Raw genomic sequence first — 16,876 nt, forward strand, 5'->3', positions numbered from 1 at the left:
GATAAATTAAAGAATACCTATATATATGGAGATAAATACCTTGTTCTTGGATGGAAAGACTCAAGAGGTCAACTCTCCTCAAATTGGTCTACAGATTCAACACAGTCTTAATTAAAATCTAGTAGCCTTTTCTGTGAAAACTAAGAAGCTGAAATTTATGTGGGAGTGCAAACCTAGAATAGCCAAAGCAACAGTTAATAAATGAATAAGACTGGGAGACTCATATTACCTAATTTCAAGCTTTACTCTGAAGCCGCACTGATCAAGGCAGTCTGGCATTGGCTAAAGGATAGGCACATACTTCAATAGAGCAGAATAGAGGGTCCGGAAATAGACTCACACATTTGTGGTCTATTGATTATCACCAAAAATGTTAAGACAATTTAAAAGGAAAAGGTCTTTTTTACAACTGATGGTGGAACAACTAGATATCCGTATGTAAGATGAAAAAAAGAACTTTAACCACTACTTAATACCATACACAAAAAATTACCTTAAATTTGATTATTGACTTAAATGTAGAAAGCTGAGACTGTAATACTTCTAGAAGAAAACATAGGAGATAATCTCTGTGACTTTGGCATATACAAAGATTTCTTATAATACAAAATAACAAACCATGAAATAAAATTTGATAAACTGGACATTATCAAAATTTAAAACTTTTGCTCTTTGAAAAAGAACATTAAGAAAATGAAAAGGGAATCCACAGATTAGGAGAAAGTATTTATAATACATGTATTTAACAAAAGACTGCTATGTAGAATATGTGAAGAACTTTTACAATTCAATAACTTTAAAAATCAATATTAAACAGGAAAATTACTTGAACAGACACTTCACCAATAAGACATTCAAATTGCCAATAAATACACAAAAAGATGTTCAACATTAGTAATCGTAGAGGAAATACAGATTTAAATCACAGTGAGATAATGATTACACACCTATCAGTATGGCTAAAGTTAAAAAGACTGATAATATATATTGGCAAGAATGTGAAGCAGTTGGAACTCTCACACATTATAAATGGGAATGTAAAAAAGTATAACTGCACTAGAAAATTTCTGGCAGTTTTTTTCAAAAGTCAAACACATGCCCATTTATAACCTCACCATTCCAATCCTAAGTATTTACCCAGGAGAAATAAAAACATATGTCCACACAAAGACTTGTGCATGAATGTTCATAGCAGCTTTATTCACAAATAACCAGAAGCTAGAAACAACCCAAATGACAGTCAGCAAATAGATAGATTAATTATCCATACAATGGGATACTATTCAGCAACGAAAAGGAATACACACAACATTGATGAATCTCAAAATCATTCCCTTGAGTGAAATAAGGCAGACACAAAAGAGTACACTACACAGTACACAAAAGAGTACTACTAATGTAAAATGCTAACGAATTTATGGTGACAAACGGCAGATCAGTGGTTGCCTGAAGATATGGGAATGAAGACAAGGATGGACTATCAATATACATTGAGGAATATTTTGGGAATGATAGAAATGTTTTGTATCTTGTTTGTGATGATGATCACAGATATATACAACTGTCAAACCTCATCATAATGTACCTTTTAAATGGATGCAGTTAATTGTACATAAATTATCCCTAGATTTAATTAAAAATAATATCGAAACATCAGGTTGTAACACATAATATTAGAACATGCATCTACACAAACATAAAAGAAAATACAAATGAAAAACCTTGGCACTGAAAATAATGTTTAAAAAAAACCCTTTTCCATCTAAGTCAAAATCATCAGTAGAAGTAAGATGTTTTGTGATTTGACTACTAATGAAACCTCTTAGTCACTTTGAGTACTCACTTTGAGTTTTCTTTCCCAAATCGTCCTTGTCATATACCTGAGCAAGCATATACCACCCACACAATAGGCACTGTATAGGCATTGACTGTGCAAACCCATACTCCAAAGGCTTCCTCCAGAGAGTGAAAAAGGCTCTCAGAAACAGCACATGGTTTTTTTGTGCTACTTAACAGTTTTTATCTATTGTAAAATCCTGTGCTCTGCGGGGCTCTACTGACTAAAAAAGTTAGAGATAGGCATTTCTGATAATTTCACCATTCTCAATAAAAACCTCTGATTCAGTAACTGTTGTTAACCAAAATAGAACATGGATTATGCCATACTTAAATAGTCAGTATAGTGCCTTAGATGATTATTTCTAATGTATGAAGATGGAAGACAAAAAATTAAAGATTTTTCTGCCCTTTGATTCATTGGCAAAGTTTTGGGAGAATACAAACAAGCAGTAAGGAGTCTGATCAAATGAATTTTAAGCTAAAAGAATTCTAAAATTGAAGGAAAACTGTAGCTTAAAGTATCTGGCTATGCTCTAATAAAATTACCATATAGCTGTAAAAGAGAATAATGGAGAATAGCTTTATTTTTACATTTCTTCTGATATTTCTCTCCAAAACTTGAGGCTTCTATGCTAGTATTGAACTAATTAGAAGTTATTCTTATTGCTTATTATGGTCTTTGCATCTTGTCATCTTTATTGTTATTTAACATTTAATGAACTTACTATCAACTCTTTTAAAAAGAACATAGAATACAAATATATTGAATATATTTCAATACACTGAAATCTGTGGGAATATTCTGATATTTTACACAAGGAAAATATTTGGTGTTTCAAGCTCTCAAACTTCAAAACTCTGCAAGTTATAATAAATACAGAACTGGACGATTTTGGATTAAGCAATGGCAGGAAAATATGAGGGATATGAGTTTTGCTTCTTACTCTGCTTCTTCCCTGAATCATTATAAATAATTAAATGAATTTATTTACTCTAGTTCTCTCCTCTGCAAAACACAGACTGTCATCCTTACTTAATAAGTAAGGAATAACTAGTGAAAGGTATCCAACGAACATTACAAACTGAGGTTTTAAACCCAGTAAAAAGGAAACCATACATCTCTCCTAAAGATTCAAGTTTCATTTAAAATAAATGCAACTTTGAGACTGAGATCTTAATCACACAAAGCAAATTAAAATTACATTGCTGGAAGAACTTTATTTAGCTATACTGAGCACATAACTTTTTCTAATCACCAGTATCGTGAAGTAAATACAGTAGAGAAAACTTTACTATAACTTTTTGGCTCCAGAAAGCTTAAAATATCAATCTTAACATTTTAGTTAGTATGTTTGTACTGTGTTTTATAAAACTGCATATTGTGGATATAGGTTAGACTTAAAAGTATTATTTCCCAGCAGTTTTTAGAGTTATGAATGGATTCAAGCAAGAAGAGACATTGAATTGTTTTCTTTAGAGGTACTGAAAATAAGATGAATTGTCATCCAAATAGTCTAATTCTATTTCTGCTTCTAATGCAATGATTTTCATGTTGGGAACGAGTGGAAGTCCATGATAATTGGCCAGAAAATCCATAAACTTTGTAACTTTGGGGAAAGGGATCCTAATTTACAATTTTTTTTCTGATATATAATTTAAAAGTACTCCCACCCCTGTAAGAATAATTGAAAGCATAGCCAATTTTCCCCAAAATTTTATTTTCTAGATAGCAAACAGGAATGGTTGGAATAACAGACTCATGTGATCTTTTTCTCTACTAAAGCTACCTGAAAAGGAATGCACGAATTTTACTAGAAATTTTGGAAGAAAGGAAATAGGTTTTTTTCTGCCTTTTTTCACTAGTTTTCATTGAGATGGTATCTTAGTGACCACCTATCACATATATAAGAGCTTTTGGACTGGTGGAGGGAAGCTGGAAGCTGCATTAATAATATTTATTTATTCAATTACAATAGCTAGGCACTCAATAAATGCCCATTTATCATGGAGTTTTCAATCTAATGGGGACAATACACATTAACCAAATAATCAAATAGTTATGTGAAATTGCATTAGTAATAAATGAAAAGTACATAAAATGTATCTTGAGTAACTTATCCTAGTACTGAGGCATGGTAGGCACCCTCTAAGATGGCGCCTACTGTTCCCCCTTCTTGGTACTTGGGTCTTTGTAAAATCCCCTTCTCTTGAGTGTGGGCTGGATTTACTATAACTCACTTCTAACAAATAGAATACAGCAGAAGTGATAGAATGTCACTGATAAGATTAAGTTATAAAAAGACTGTGGCTTCTGTCCTGGTGTTTTCTCTCTCACTCACTCTTGGCTCACTGTGAGAATATAAATATTTGTTAGGGGGTAATTTATTATGCAGCAATAGGTGATTAATACATGGCCTAATGAACAAGAACCTGCTAATAAGAAAGAGAATGAGAGGAGAACATTCCAAATAAAAGTACTTTTATGTGCAGAGAACATGTATCTGGAGGGAATATACTAGGATCTGAAGAAAGACCAGGGCTAAAAAAAGATAGTTTCAGCTTTTGCTATAAATCTAGTCTCCCATAATGATTTCAGGATTTTTTCCCTGAGACAAATGTAGTTTCCTACAGAAAGAGAAGAGAAAAAAAAATAAATGTTTGCCATTTTGGTAATATAAAATGGAACATGCCTTTTAAAATTAAAACTATCTCCTTCATCTGTCTCATAGCTTAATATTTCAATTAACATGATCCTTGCCTCCAAAAAGGAAAGAAACTGAAATGCAAAATAAGAAAATTTTTATGTTAAATCATAATTGTTATTTCTGCACCAGAATTTTTCCAGGGGAAAAAAACTATTTTGCAAACATTTGAAATTTTATGATAAAAATTATTTATATTAATGAACAGCAGCTACAAACTTAAATATAGTTAAATCTCAAACATAATATTGAGTAAATAAATGTAGTTATAAAATAATATACATAGTATGATTCCATTTATGCACAATACCAAAAAAAAAAGGCAAAATAAATTTTTTTGTTAGGGACTACATCATATGTACATGGTAAAATGTAAAAAAAAACAGGGAATGATTATACACCAAAGAGAATGATTATCCCAAAAGATAATGGCTACCTTTATAGCAAAGTTTGGGAGCTAAAACTGAGGAAGAATTGGCAACAGTCTATGTCTTAATTTACATAGATATTCACTGTATAATTGTTCTTTAAAATGCACATATATCATACTCTGCAATATATATTATATATGTCACTATACAAGAAAATTAAAATAAGTACGAAGAAACACAAGAATACTTACTTTTTTTAACATAATAATGTCAACAATTGATCCTGGTATCACAACATATATTTCGTGGTCTTACACTTTATGAAAGTGATTTACGTTTTAAAATACATTAATTTAGTAGCAGACAACACCTAATTAGGTGTTCAGTAAACAAAATATTGGGTAAAAACCCAAAGTTTTAGCAGAGACAAAAATAGAAAAAAAACACCAAAATTAGAGTAAGAAAATCAACTAACATTTTGGCTCTTCCATTTATTACCTCTGTAATCTTGCACAGATTACTCTCTGAACCTCAGATGCTTTATCTACACATATGGGAATTTAGTATCTGATAACAGTGGTCATTTAAATTTGTAAGGGGAAGGATGATTATTTATATCACTGATAAATGATACTAAGAGAACTAATTAGCCATTTGGAAAAGAAATATGGATAGGATACAATGCTAATAAAAACCATATTTCTGGGAATAATTTTTGTGTGTGTGACTATAGTCACAAAGTCTGCATCATTTTATTAGGACACAGTATTAATGAAAGCCATATTGTTGGGCTAATTTTTTTGAGGCAGTTACCATCACATAGTCCAAAACTAGTTAATGAAGACAGATTTGTTCCCTAGCTCATAGAAGATATTGTACAAATGTGTATCAGTGATCACAAGGGTCAGTGCGTTCAGTGGACAGATCATGAATATATATGCATATCAAATGTACAAAGATACAGACATACCTCCTTTTACTGTGCTTCACTTTACTAAGTTTTTTACAAATTGATGTTTTGTGACAACCCTGTGTTGTCAGATGATGGTTAACATTTTTTAGTAATAACGTTTTTAAATTAAGGTATGTACATTGTTTTTTAGACATAATGCTATTGAACACTTAATAGACTACAGTATAGTGTAGACATAGCTTTTATATGCACTGGGAAACCAAAAAGTTTGTATGACTCACTTTATTGCAATATTCACTTTATTGTGGTGGTCTGGAACTGAACCCACAATATCTCCAAGCTATGCCTTATGTTATAAGATATTAATTCCAGCATAGTTTTTAATTCCAAGAAAAAAAAAAAACTAGAAACAACCAAAAAGTCTATCTGTAGGGGCCAATTAAATAAGTTATAAAATAGTATCTATGAAAGTGCTTTGGAAACTGCAAAATAATTATTGATGCGATTTTTTTTTAATGTTTGTAAAATTCAGACACAGTATTAAGTGTTTTATATACATCATTTTGCTTAATCCTCACAGCAACCCCAGACACTATCTCAGGTTTTTTGGGTAAAATCTCCCAATTTAAAAATATTGGCAACAAATTAAAATTTTTAAAAATAGTACATGAACCAGTCAAAAGTCTCTTCAAGCCAGATCCAGCCCATGGGCTGCCAAATTGCTGTCTCTGTTGTGGAAATTAGAGAAGAGGCCACAACCAGAGTCTTGAAAACATTTAAAATTAGGGATCTGTTGGAGGAAGTGAAGTTAGCAGAAATGATGAGGAAAAGTAGAAAGTAAATGCAGTGTCTTGCAGCCAGGGAAAGAGATTTCAAGACAGAAATAATCAAGGTCAAATCATGTATGAAAAGTCTTAAAGTAAGGACTAAGAGGCTTTATGGTTTGCTAACAAGGTCATCAGAGACATTTAAGAGCTGTAAGAAAGTAGTGTTATAGTACAGAGTGATGGGTAGAACAGATTGCAAGGAACCAAGCAGAAGCAATTGTCAACAAATGTAGACTTGCTCTTTCAAGAAGTTTGACCTTGAAGGTATGGGAGATATGGGAGAATGGGACAGTGGCTTTATCCTTTCATGTCAAACCTGAAAGAGAGATATGGGGCAATATCTGGAACTATGAGGACTGAGGGTATTTAAGAAGAGAGGAGAACATAGCATATTTGTAGACAGAAAGAGGGAGCACTAGAAGTTACAAGAATGAAGGAGGCTAACTGGTAAAGCAGGATCCTAAAGGTAGCGGGAGGAGATGAGACAAACGCAAAGTGGAGGCTTGCTTTTGAAGACTGACACTTGGTTTCTGAAAGAGAAGCATAAAGGGCAAGAGTGGTTACAGAGGCAAGAGACATTTTGAGGAAGTTTACGTTGACAGACGTTTTCTGAGTATACGTACTCAGCTTCAGGTAGCTGTGCAGAGTTCTGGGGATGGTAGAATGAATAAGGCAAGGCTTTGGCCCTCAGAAACCTTATCATTTGGGGAAGTTAAAGTCCACATTGGATGATGGGTAAATCTGAAGGTGAGCAGAATCTGATCCATAGCAGCCTGTAGATCTGGGACAACAGGGATAGTTTGGGTAATGAAGAAAGACCTAAAACAGTGTTCTTAATCCTAGCTCCCATCAGAATAACCTGCAAAGATTTGTGAAAGTCCAGATGCCCTAAAAGGTCTGATTAAGTAGGCTTAAGATACCACCACTGTATCTTTAATATTTTAGGCCCTGCGGGTGACTCTGTCTGGCAACTAGCTTAAAATTACTGGCTTAGAACAACCTCTGGGTAACATGTAGGAGAGAGCCAATAAAAGGCAGATAGAATGATATTTTGGAGAATAAAAACAACTAGATCTAATAATTTTGAATCTACCACTATTTACTACTTGAACATTTTTTCAAAAATTGTCAATACCACAAAAATAAATCCTATAACCAGATACTCCCATATGACGTAATAGATAAATTGTAGGGAAAGATGGCATAGTATTTCATGGTAAAGTAACAAAATGGCAAGGGCAAAGAAAAGAAATCACTAAACAATTTAAAACTGCATAAGCGAACACCCTGTTTGGGAAAATATCTTTACCAAATCACTGACTGTTCTCCAATGATACAGTTTGAACACACTCAGGCTCCCCCTATGTTGACAGAAAATTAACATAGAATTAGCCGTCTAAGCCCACAGTCTCAATTTTCCCCCCACCCACTGCATCCTCTATGTCAGCAATTTGTGGTTCTTATACCCTTCCACTCAAACCACAATTTTGAAGGTTACCAGGCCCTTTACAGTCAAACTTTAGACCTTTCTTCAGTGCTTATGTTCCTGAGTTGCTTGGTGTACTTTGATCCTGTTATTTTCCTCTCCCTCTAAAACCCCTTCCTTCACCTCTACCACTACCCTGTGCTTCTCTCTATCTGTCTCCTCATTTGCAAGCCTGCCTGTCTCCTTAGGCACCTTAATAAAGGTATTGCCCCAAGTCTCGCCTGCTCCTCTCTCCCTTTACACCTCTCACCATCCTTTCCCACCTCCAGAATTTGAACTGGGCCTCGACACAGTTGCTTTCTCCTTGTTTTACCACTTCAGTCACAGTTTAGCTCCCTCTGCCCTCATACAGGCTGTTTGACTCTCTGGAATGTTCATCCCCTCAACCCTCCTTGCCTAGCTATTTTCTGCTCATCTTCATCTTAAACCTCACTTCCACAGAGCAGTCTTCCCTGACCCTCAGATCAGATCAGACTTACCAATTACACATTTCCATGCCACCTTATACTTCTCTTTACACATTTCGTATTGTTTAATTATTTGTGATGATTTAGTTAATATCTACGTTTCTTACCAGGTTCTAAGGTTCATGAGAGCAGGATCAATGTCTGTCTTATTCAAGTATCTGCAGCATGAAGCATAGTGTCTGACACATGGCAGACACCCACTTACTTATTGACTGACAGAAAAACTAGCCCGCATGCTAGCCTTGACTTATTTTTCCTAAACAAAAATCTCAACCCTTAAGCTGCTATTTCTCTTCACTTGAATGCTCGCTGTTACTTCAAGTACATCACATCTAAAACACCATAGATTCTCCCACATATACTTGCCACATCCATTTTCCCCTCTATTTTTGGTGCTATGGAGGACTTCCAAGCTCAGCTCATCGACTAAAAAGTTGGGTAATGTCTTTAGTAATTCCTTAAACATTTCTGGGCTTTATTTGTCCATGTATAAAATGAAAGAATTTAATTTGAAGGTTTCTAAAATCCTTCCTGTCTGAAAACTCAATACTTCTCAATAGTGTCATGCATCTCCTTTATTTCACAAATGAGGAAATTACTATTTAAAGGGGGGGGCAAGTATTTCTTAAAGATGACATAGCTAGTGGTTAGAATTATATCTCATGACGGATCTTTAAGTCCAATACAGAGATATATAAGAATCTAGAAAACGAGGGAAAGGGGACTGAGATTTTCTTGAGAAAAATGAAAAACACCAAAATAGTCAAGGCATGGATGAAATTTAGAAAACAAAAAGGCATTTAATAATATAATACATTCAATCTAAATGTCCAAGATAATACAACCAACCAAATCAATATCACTTGGTAAAAACACAATGATATTAAAAAGACATAGATTTGAAGAAACTTCTACTTTGTTTATGGACAAGTAAGCTTCCACACATAACAACCACAAATTCTGGACAAAATAGAAAAACAACTATTTGAAGCCACTGGCAAGTAGAAAAAGCAAGAAGATTCTTGAGAGGTATCAATCCTTGAAAGAAAGAAAGTTTCCCATATTTACCACTTCTAGTCCCAGAAAAGGCTGCAGTTGGCATGACACTGGACAGCTAAAACTCTAGTAGAAAACCCACAGTTCTCTGAAGAACAAGAAGATAAATTTCAGGGCAACCTTGGTCTCTTGAAATTGAGAGAGGCAGAGAGCTAGAGTTCTAAATTCTGTGTATAAACTGTACCCACCTCTCTGTCTGACCCCAAGCCCCACATGGCAGGGCACACTTGAAGCCAACTAGCTAAAGGTAAAAGCACCGAGATTTAAAATACTGTCCAAGAGATGGGACTTCCCTGGTGGCCCAGTGGGTAGGGCTCTGTGCTTCAATGCAGGGGGCCCAGGTTCAATCCCTGGTCGGGGAACTAAATCCTGCATGCATGCCGCAACTAAGATTTCGCATGCTGCAGCTAAAAGTTGCATACCGCAACTAAGAAGTCCACGTGCCACAACAAACATCCCGTGTGCCACAACTAAGACCTGGCACAGCCTAAATAAATAAATAAATAAAAATTTTTAAAAAAATAATGAAATAAATTAATGTCTGAGAGAGTTTTTAGTTTGAGTTCCACCAAGGTAAATGTTTTCTGGGGGAAAAAAATCAACAAAGTAATATAACAGAATATAGCCTCTAAGACTTAATATTCACAATCTAAACAAAATTACTCACCCTACAGAGAACCAGGGAAATGTGGCCCATTCTTAGAAGAAAAAAAAAACATTAAAGGGAAATCAACCTCAAATTGACACAGATACTGCAATTATCAGAAAAGGACCATAAAGTAAATATTAAACTATGCACAGTGCTATAAAAGAAAATAGACTCACAATGAATGAAAAAACAAAAAATCTCAACAGAATGAAAAGAGACAAGTTACGAAATAAATGGAAATTCTAAAATTGAAAAATACAATATCTGAAATAAAATATTCAGTGGATGGCCTTAAGAGAAGTGAGAGAGGAAATTGTTAGCAAACTTAAAAATATATCAATAGAAGTTATCCAATCTGAAGAGCAGAGAGAAAAAAAAAACTGAAAAAAACAACCTATAATAGCTATAGGGACCTGCAATTAAGTAGCATAGAAAGTTGATAGATAAAATATTTGAAGAAAATAGTGATTAAAAATTTCCCTAAATTTGCTGAAAAGCATAAATTTACAGATTCAAGAATCTCAGTAATCCTCAAGCAGGATAAATATGAAAATAACTATACATAGACACATTATATGTGGTGGAACTGACAATAAGGAGAAAATCTTTAAAGCGGCCAGAAAAAAAATGACTCCTTGGGCTTCCCTGGTGGCGCAGTGGTTGAGAGTCTGCCTGCCGATGCAGGGGACACGGGTTCGTGCCCCGGTCTGGGAGGATCCCACATGCCGCGGAGCGGCTGGGCCTGTGAGCCATGGCTGCTGAGCGGGCGCGTCCGGAGCCTATGCTCCGCAGTGGGAGAGGCCACAACAGTGAGAGGCCCGCATACCACAAAAAAAAAAAAAAAAAAAAAAAAAGACTCCTTATAGTCAGAGGAACAATGTTTTGAGTCTGCCAACTTCTCATCAGAAATGGTGAAACAACATTTTTAAAGTGCTGAAAGAAAAAAAAGTCAGCCAGACTTCTACATCCAGCAAAAATATTCAAGAATAAATATGCAAGAATGAAGCATATTCAGATAAAAGGAAACTAAGAGAACTCCTCACCAGCAGAACTTTACTACTAGTGATGATAATAGAAATTATTTAGGTTGAAGGGAAATAACACCAGACAGAAACTCAGAAATTCAGGAAGGAATGAAGAGCCCTGGAAATGGCAGCTATGATGGAGATAGTATGTGTACGCGGAATCCTATTCGAGGAATGAGTTTCTGCTCCTGCTGCTAGGAGCACTGTCAGCAGACAGCCTTCAGTTCTCAGCATCTTCGGAGATCAACTCAGTTATCTCACACACAGTCAGACTTTTCCCAGGGCAGTCCACATCCGTTGACTAATTTGGAGGTATAAAGCTCCAGCCATTTTGATTCAAAGCAGAGTCTCTCTGGAGCCACTCTAACTCTAGAGACCCCCATGAGGGGTCAGATGAGGGTCATGGTTAAGATTGCTGGTGGACTTCTCCCTCTGCTCCCTTGTCCTACTTTCCAGCTGTTTCTTCCAAGGGTCCTCACTAATAAATATTCTCTGCTCAAAACTCAACTTTTAAAGTTTATAACTATAAAAAAAAGTAATGGTTTGATTCTTAGGAGCAATTAGCATCACACAGTCCAAAGTCATTTCATAACCACAGATCTGCTCCCTAATCCCATTTAGGAATTATCAAATGTGTATTGATGACAACAAGGGGGAAGAGGCAAAAGTATATATTAAAAGTTACTACATTTTGGGCTTCCCTGGTGGTGCAGTGGCTGAGAGTCCGCCTGCCGATGCAGGGGACATGGGTTCGTGCCCCGGTCCGGGAAGATCCCACATGCTGCGGAGCGGCTGGGCCTGTGAGCCATGGCCGCTGAGCCTGCGCATCCGGAGCCTGTGCTCCGCAACGGGAGAGGCCGCAGCAGTGAGAGGCCCGCGTACCGCAAAAAAAAAAAAAAGAGAAAGTTACTACATTTTAATCACTGTACAGATTGATTTTTCAGATACAACATAAAACCAAATGAAAACTGAATTATGTTATTAACTAGCACCATTAACTGAAATACTCATGACTTTATTGGGAGGGAATTTATCTACCGTGGAACTCTCATTTGTTCCCATTTCCTTATTTCTATCCTCAACCTATTAGCATCCTTATATCCAGCTTCTCATCTTACTCTGCAATTTCAGAAGAGTTTCTGTCCTCTTATTTAAAGTGAAGCATTCCATTTATATGGCAGATTGTCTCCCTTCCCGTCTCTTCTCAGATCTTACTCTCTGTTATAGAGAGGAAGAAATAATTATCACTCCTAGGATCCAAATCCAAAAATCTCTAGAGTTTATTCTATTATTTTTATCTCTTCATGTGTACTCTCTTTGTGGGATCCTCCATCCACAAATTCTGGATGTGCTATACTTCCAAGTACTCATAAGGATTTTCATCCTATGTGTTTGCCCTCTCTGTACTGAATTTAACATCTTCCCCTGCAAAGAAACTTCCCTTCTCAGCTGCCAGTGTCTCTCAGTAATATCATGGGCCTTCCTAAAATGTAAACTCAAGGGTAGGAGCTCTTGCCCCTGCTTCAAAATAAAGCTTTACCAAGTGCCACTCCCACTCAGTGAGCTACCGATGACACATTTTTCTCCAAAATATTTTTTTATTATATTATTTTCCTGACTAGTGTACGGTATCCAAGTTTCTTTGTTTAGAGATCAAGGACCCCTGAAATTCAGCCTTATTTCCTGCAATCATATAACAAACAATCTCTGATCCATCAAGCTAAGAGTTTTTTTCTCCCTGAACAACCTTGCCTTTGATCATGCTACACGTCTCCTCCTCCCACTTTCTATCTCTGCCTTTCTGCATCTATCCAAACCTATCATTCAAGACCCATCTCTTCCATAAAGTCTTCAATAAGTCCAACCCACCATAATTTCTCCTATCTTTGGATTTTTACTAGATTCATACACAATTTCAAGACTGACTGATTGAAAATGTTCTCCGCTTGTTTCATCTTAGCTTGATCTCTCTAATTTAGATTGCTAACAATTTTTAGGCCCTATTCCCCCCCACACACACACATACACACACACACACACACACACTCTCTATATACAAGACTCTATATAAAGACTTTTGGTTCATTTATTAATTGTTTAAGCATGGATGTTTAGAGGAAACCACACCTAAAAATTACTATAATGTGTAAATTCACAGCTATCACAAATTAGAAAAGGAAGAGAAGACAAATTAATGAGGACAAGCGCCTTCTTTTTCTCAATTGCTTTTAATCTCTTTTTCGTTTTTTTGCAAACCTGCTGAAGCTACCTAACAGCCCTGCCATGATTTTTATCTCCTCTTCTTGTTACTGCCTGCCCCCTACTGGGAGATAATAACAAATGGTCAAAATTAGCCCAAAGAAGAAAAAAGGTGGAGGATTCCTTTTCAGTAACTCATAATCTCAATATCTGTGAGATTATATATCTTTATAAAAGATAGAATCTTTTATAAAAGATTTTGATGGGGATGTCAAAATATAATTTGAACACAAGAAAAAAATCTAGAAGACAATAGAATAAAATAAAAAAGAAGTGGTGTGGGGTAAAGGGAGTTTGAGGGAAGGGGACCAGACACAGGGTTCGAGAGCTTTACTATGCAGTGGATGATTAGCATTGTTTTTATTTTTCCCTCTCAGGTATTTTCTTAATAAATCTTGTCTATCAACTTTGTCTATCAACTACCACACTGCTTGAATTTATAATCAAATAAGTAAAAAAAAAAGTGGATTTTTTAAAATAGTATGTTGTTTACAGTGAAGTCATTAGCTCTCCTCCTTTGTGAGTTTGTCTTGTATAATAAAGTGAGTAATTTCTGTTTGGCAGCATTAATAACAAAGAAGTATTAGTGATAAAGATATAAACTCATGCCCCAAGTGCTTTACATATCATTATTCGGAATTATTTCATGGTGAATTTATCATGCGAAATCACTGCACATAAAGTAATTTGCTTTTCCATATCTTTATCCTAAACATTCTGATAACACTATAATTATAGAAGCACAGACTTCAGAGATTTGATATTTGTAGTATCGCCTAGTTGTGGTTAGAAATAGTTTTAAAATCCAAACCTTTAAAGCATTAAATTCAAAATTATTGATTATGTTTTAATCTTGATCGTTTTTCTTTTACCCAAAAGTCATAGTGCAACTTGACATAAATAGCTCATTGCCTAGCTGATATTCCCTGCCAAGTTGGGTCCTGCACAGGTTTCTTTAAAAACTTTCTACAACAAGACCTCAACTATTGAAAGATTCAGATCAATTGATTTTTTTTTTAAGTGAGTAAATACTCCATTCAGTTTATAACTAAGTATTGGCTTAGTGGCACTGTTAGTGAAAAGCATAATGACTAAGTATTGAGGAAAATTGCCTATTCAAATCTTTAGTGATGCTTACAGATGTATATTATTACTGGGTATGACTGTCATATACTAGTAGTGTAACCTGGGACAAATAATTTCACCTCTCTATGCCTCAGTTTCTACCTTTGTAAGATGGAGAAATGTCTTCTATGCCTGCTTCACTGGGTTGCTGTGCAGATCAGAGGAGAAAAAGTATGTGAAAATGCTCCATAGAAAAGTACAGTAATACAGTATAGTTACTTTACGTGTGCTCACCAGTAAGATTAACATGCAGAAAAACAGATGTTTTGCTGGAAGATAGACAGTATTTTAAAGTCATTTATATGAGAAAAAATACTTTTCTTCCTTCATTTACCAAACTATAAAATTTAAAACCAAATATTTCCTTGCAGCTGCTTCCATCTACTACAAGTGAAACCTGAAAAGACCCTCCCACTCCTACCAACCTTCTACCAACCCTACCAACCCGGACAGCCCCACAATAGCCCCAAGTTCTCCACAACTCCTTCAGGAAAGTAGATGTTGAAGAACGTGTCTTCTAACTCAGAAACTGTCTCCGACAGCCCACACATGTTAAAGATAAATACAGACCTACATCACAGACGCACCACCAAACTTGGGAACGTATTATATTTTTAAAAGTGCCTGGTCATCGAAAGTGACAAGAAAGCAATAAACTTTCCTAATTTATACTGTTAACAATATGGACATAAATAAGTTGGGATTATTATTTAAGTTTTTTAAGAGGGGGAGACGAAAATAGCGCCACTTTTTTCAGGTGACTTGAATTGCTACTAGAAATTAATTTATTCTGTCTCACTCAAAAAAGGGGGAGGGGGAATAAGGAAATGGGCAGTGGGGCAAATTATAGAGATATGTAGAGTGTAGTAGGACACAAAATAAAATAAGACAAAGAGGAAAATAAGAATAATAAAGTGAAGTAAATTTAGAAGGAAACCCCATCCCCCATATCTCAGATTGAATTTATCGTGCTCTGCTTAATAAGAAAGGCAAAGAAAGCTCAGGAAAATCTTAGACCAGGTTTCTCACCAGTCATTCTCCTGTCACCCTCCCAAAGAGAATTCAAACCCACCTGCAACTAAGAAGAGAGTCAAAATCAGTAGTAGCTGAAGATCAGAAGTTATCCATGTGCAGGGCATTTCTGTTTTCTTATTTTCTTCCCTTCACTAAGCACTGTTCCTCCACACAGGTGTAAAAGGAGCTATGGACATGGTGAGGCTCTCTCTCGTCCACTTCTCCGTGCTGGATCCTCTTAGCCCATTAGCAGCACGGCACTTCTTTCCTCCTAGCCCTTTCCGTCAACTCTATGTGTTTCAGCCTGATTAGTAACTTGGAACAGAAGAAACTTCTCTGGAACTTGACACGGCAATAGATTTCCTGTATGAAGCACTGAAGCAAAGACGGAGGAAGTGGATTGATTGAGTTATCTTTCAGCTCATTGGTCCTCTTCTCACTTCTGCTGTACACAGATAAACTTTACAGTAAGGCATTGAACGTGCCCAAGATAAACTGATTTGTCTAAATTTGGTTTAAAAAGCAAAACAGGATATTTCTCCATATTTGACCCATCCTGTAAATTTCCCAGTCATCATAACTTTTAGCAGTTATCTCCAGTTTGAAGAGGTGTACAGCCTCAGTAATCAAGTTTAGAATAAAAGATATTCCCTTGAAAATTCTTGTGTGATTACTGTCTATAATGGGAGTCACATAAAATTCTAGAAGCATCATAAGTGTATTACTACTGTAATAAATTACCACAAACTGAATGGCTTAAAACAACACAAATTAATTATCTTACAATTCTAGAGGTCTGGAGTCCAAAATAGATCTTATAGAGCTAATATCAAGGTGTTGGCAGGACTGTGTTCTTTCTGGACACATGGAGAGAATCTGTTTTTTGCCTTTTCCAGCTTCTAGGGGTCACTTGAATTCTGTGTCTCATGGCTGCATCATTCCCACCCCTGTTCCTTTGTTATATCTTCTCTGGTGGTAACTCTCCTGCCTCCCTGTTATAGAGACCTTTGTGATTATATTGGACCACCCAGGTAATCCAGGATCATATCCCCAGTTCAAAATCCTTAACTTAATCACATCCGCAAAGTCTCTTTTCCTGTGTAAGGCTACACATTTACAAGGGGTTAGGACACAGACATCTTT

The 16,876-nt window shown here is 35.7% G+C and overlaps 1 protein-coding gene across 1 annotated transcript in view; it reads right to left on the reverse strand.

Moving 5' to 3' along the window:
• The window catches only part of CD200R1 (CD200 receptor 1), a 32,553-nt gene extending 16,695 nt beyond the window's left edge, over positions 1 to 15,858 (reverse strand). The window contains exon 1 of the mRNA XM_060099857.1: positions 15,792 to 15,858. Within this exon, the coding sequence (XP_059955840.1) occupies positions 15,792 to 15,858 (67 nt within the window). The remainder of the gene's footprint in view (positions 1 to 15,791) is intronic.
• Between the last annotated feature and the right edge of the window lie 1,018 nt (positions 15,859 to 16,876).

This window comes from Mesoplodon densirostris, chromosome 5 (assembly GCF_025265405.1).
Source record: "Mesoplodon densirostris isolate mMesDen1 chromosome 5, mMesDen1 primary haplotype, whole genome shotgun sequence".
NCBI classification, from domain to species: Eukaryota; Metazoa; Chordata; class Mammalia; order Artiodactyla; family Ziphiidae; genus Mesoplodon; species Mesoplodon densirostris.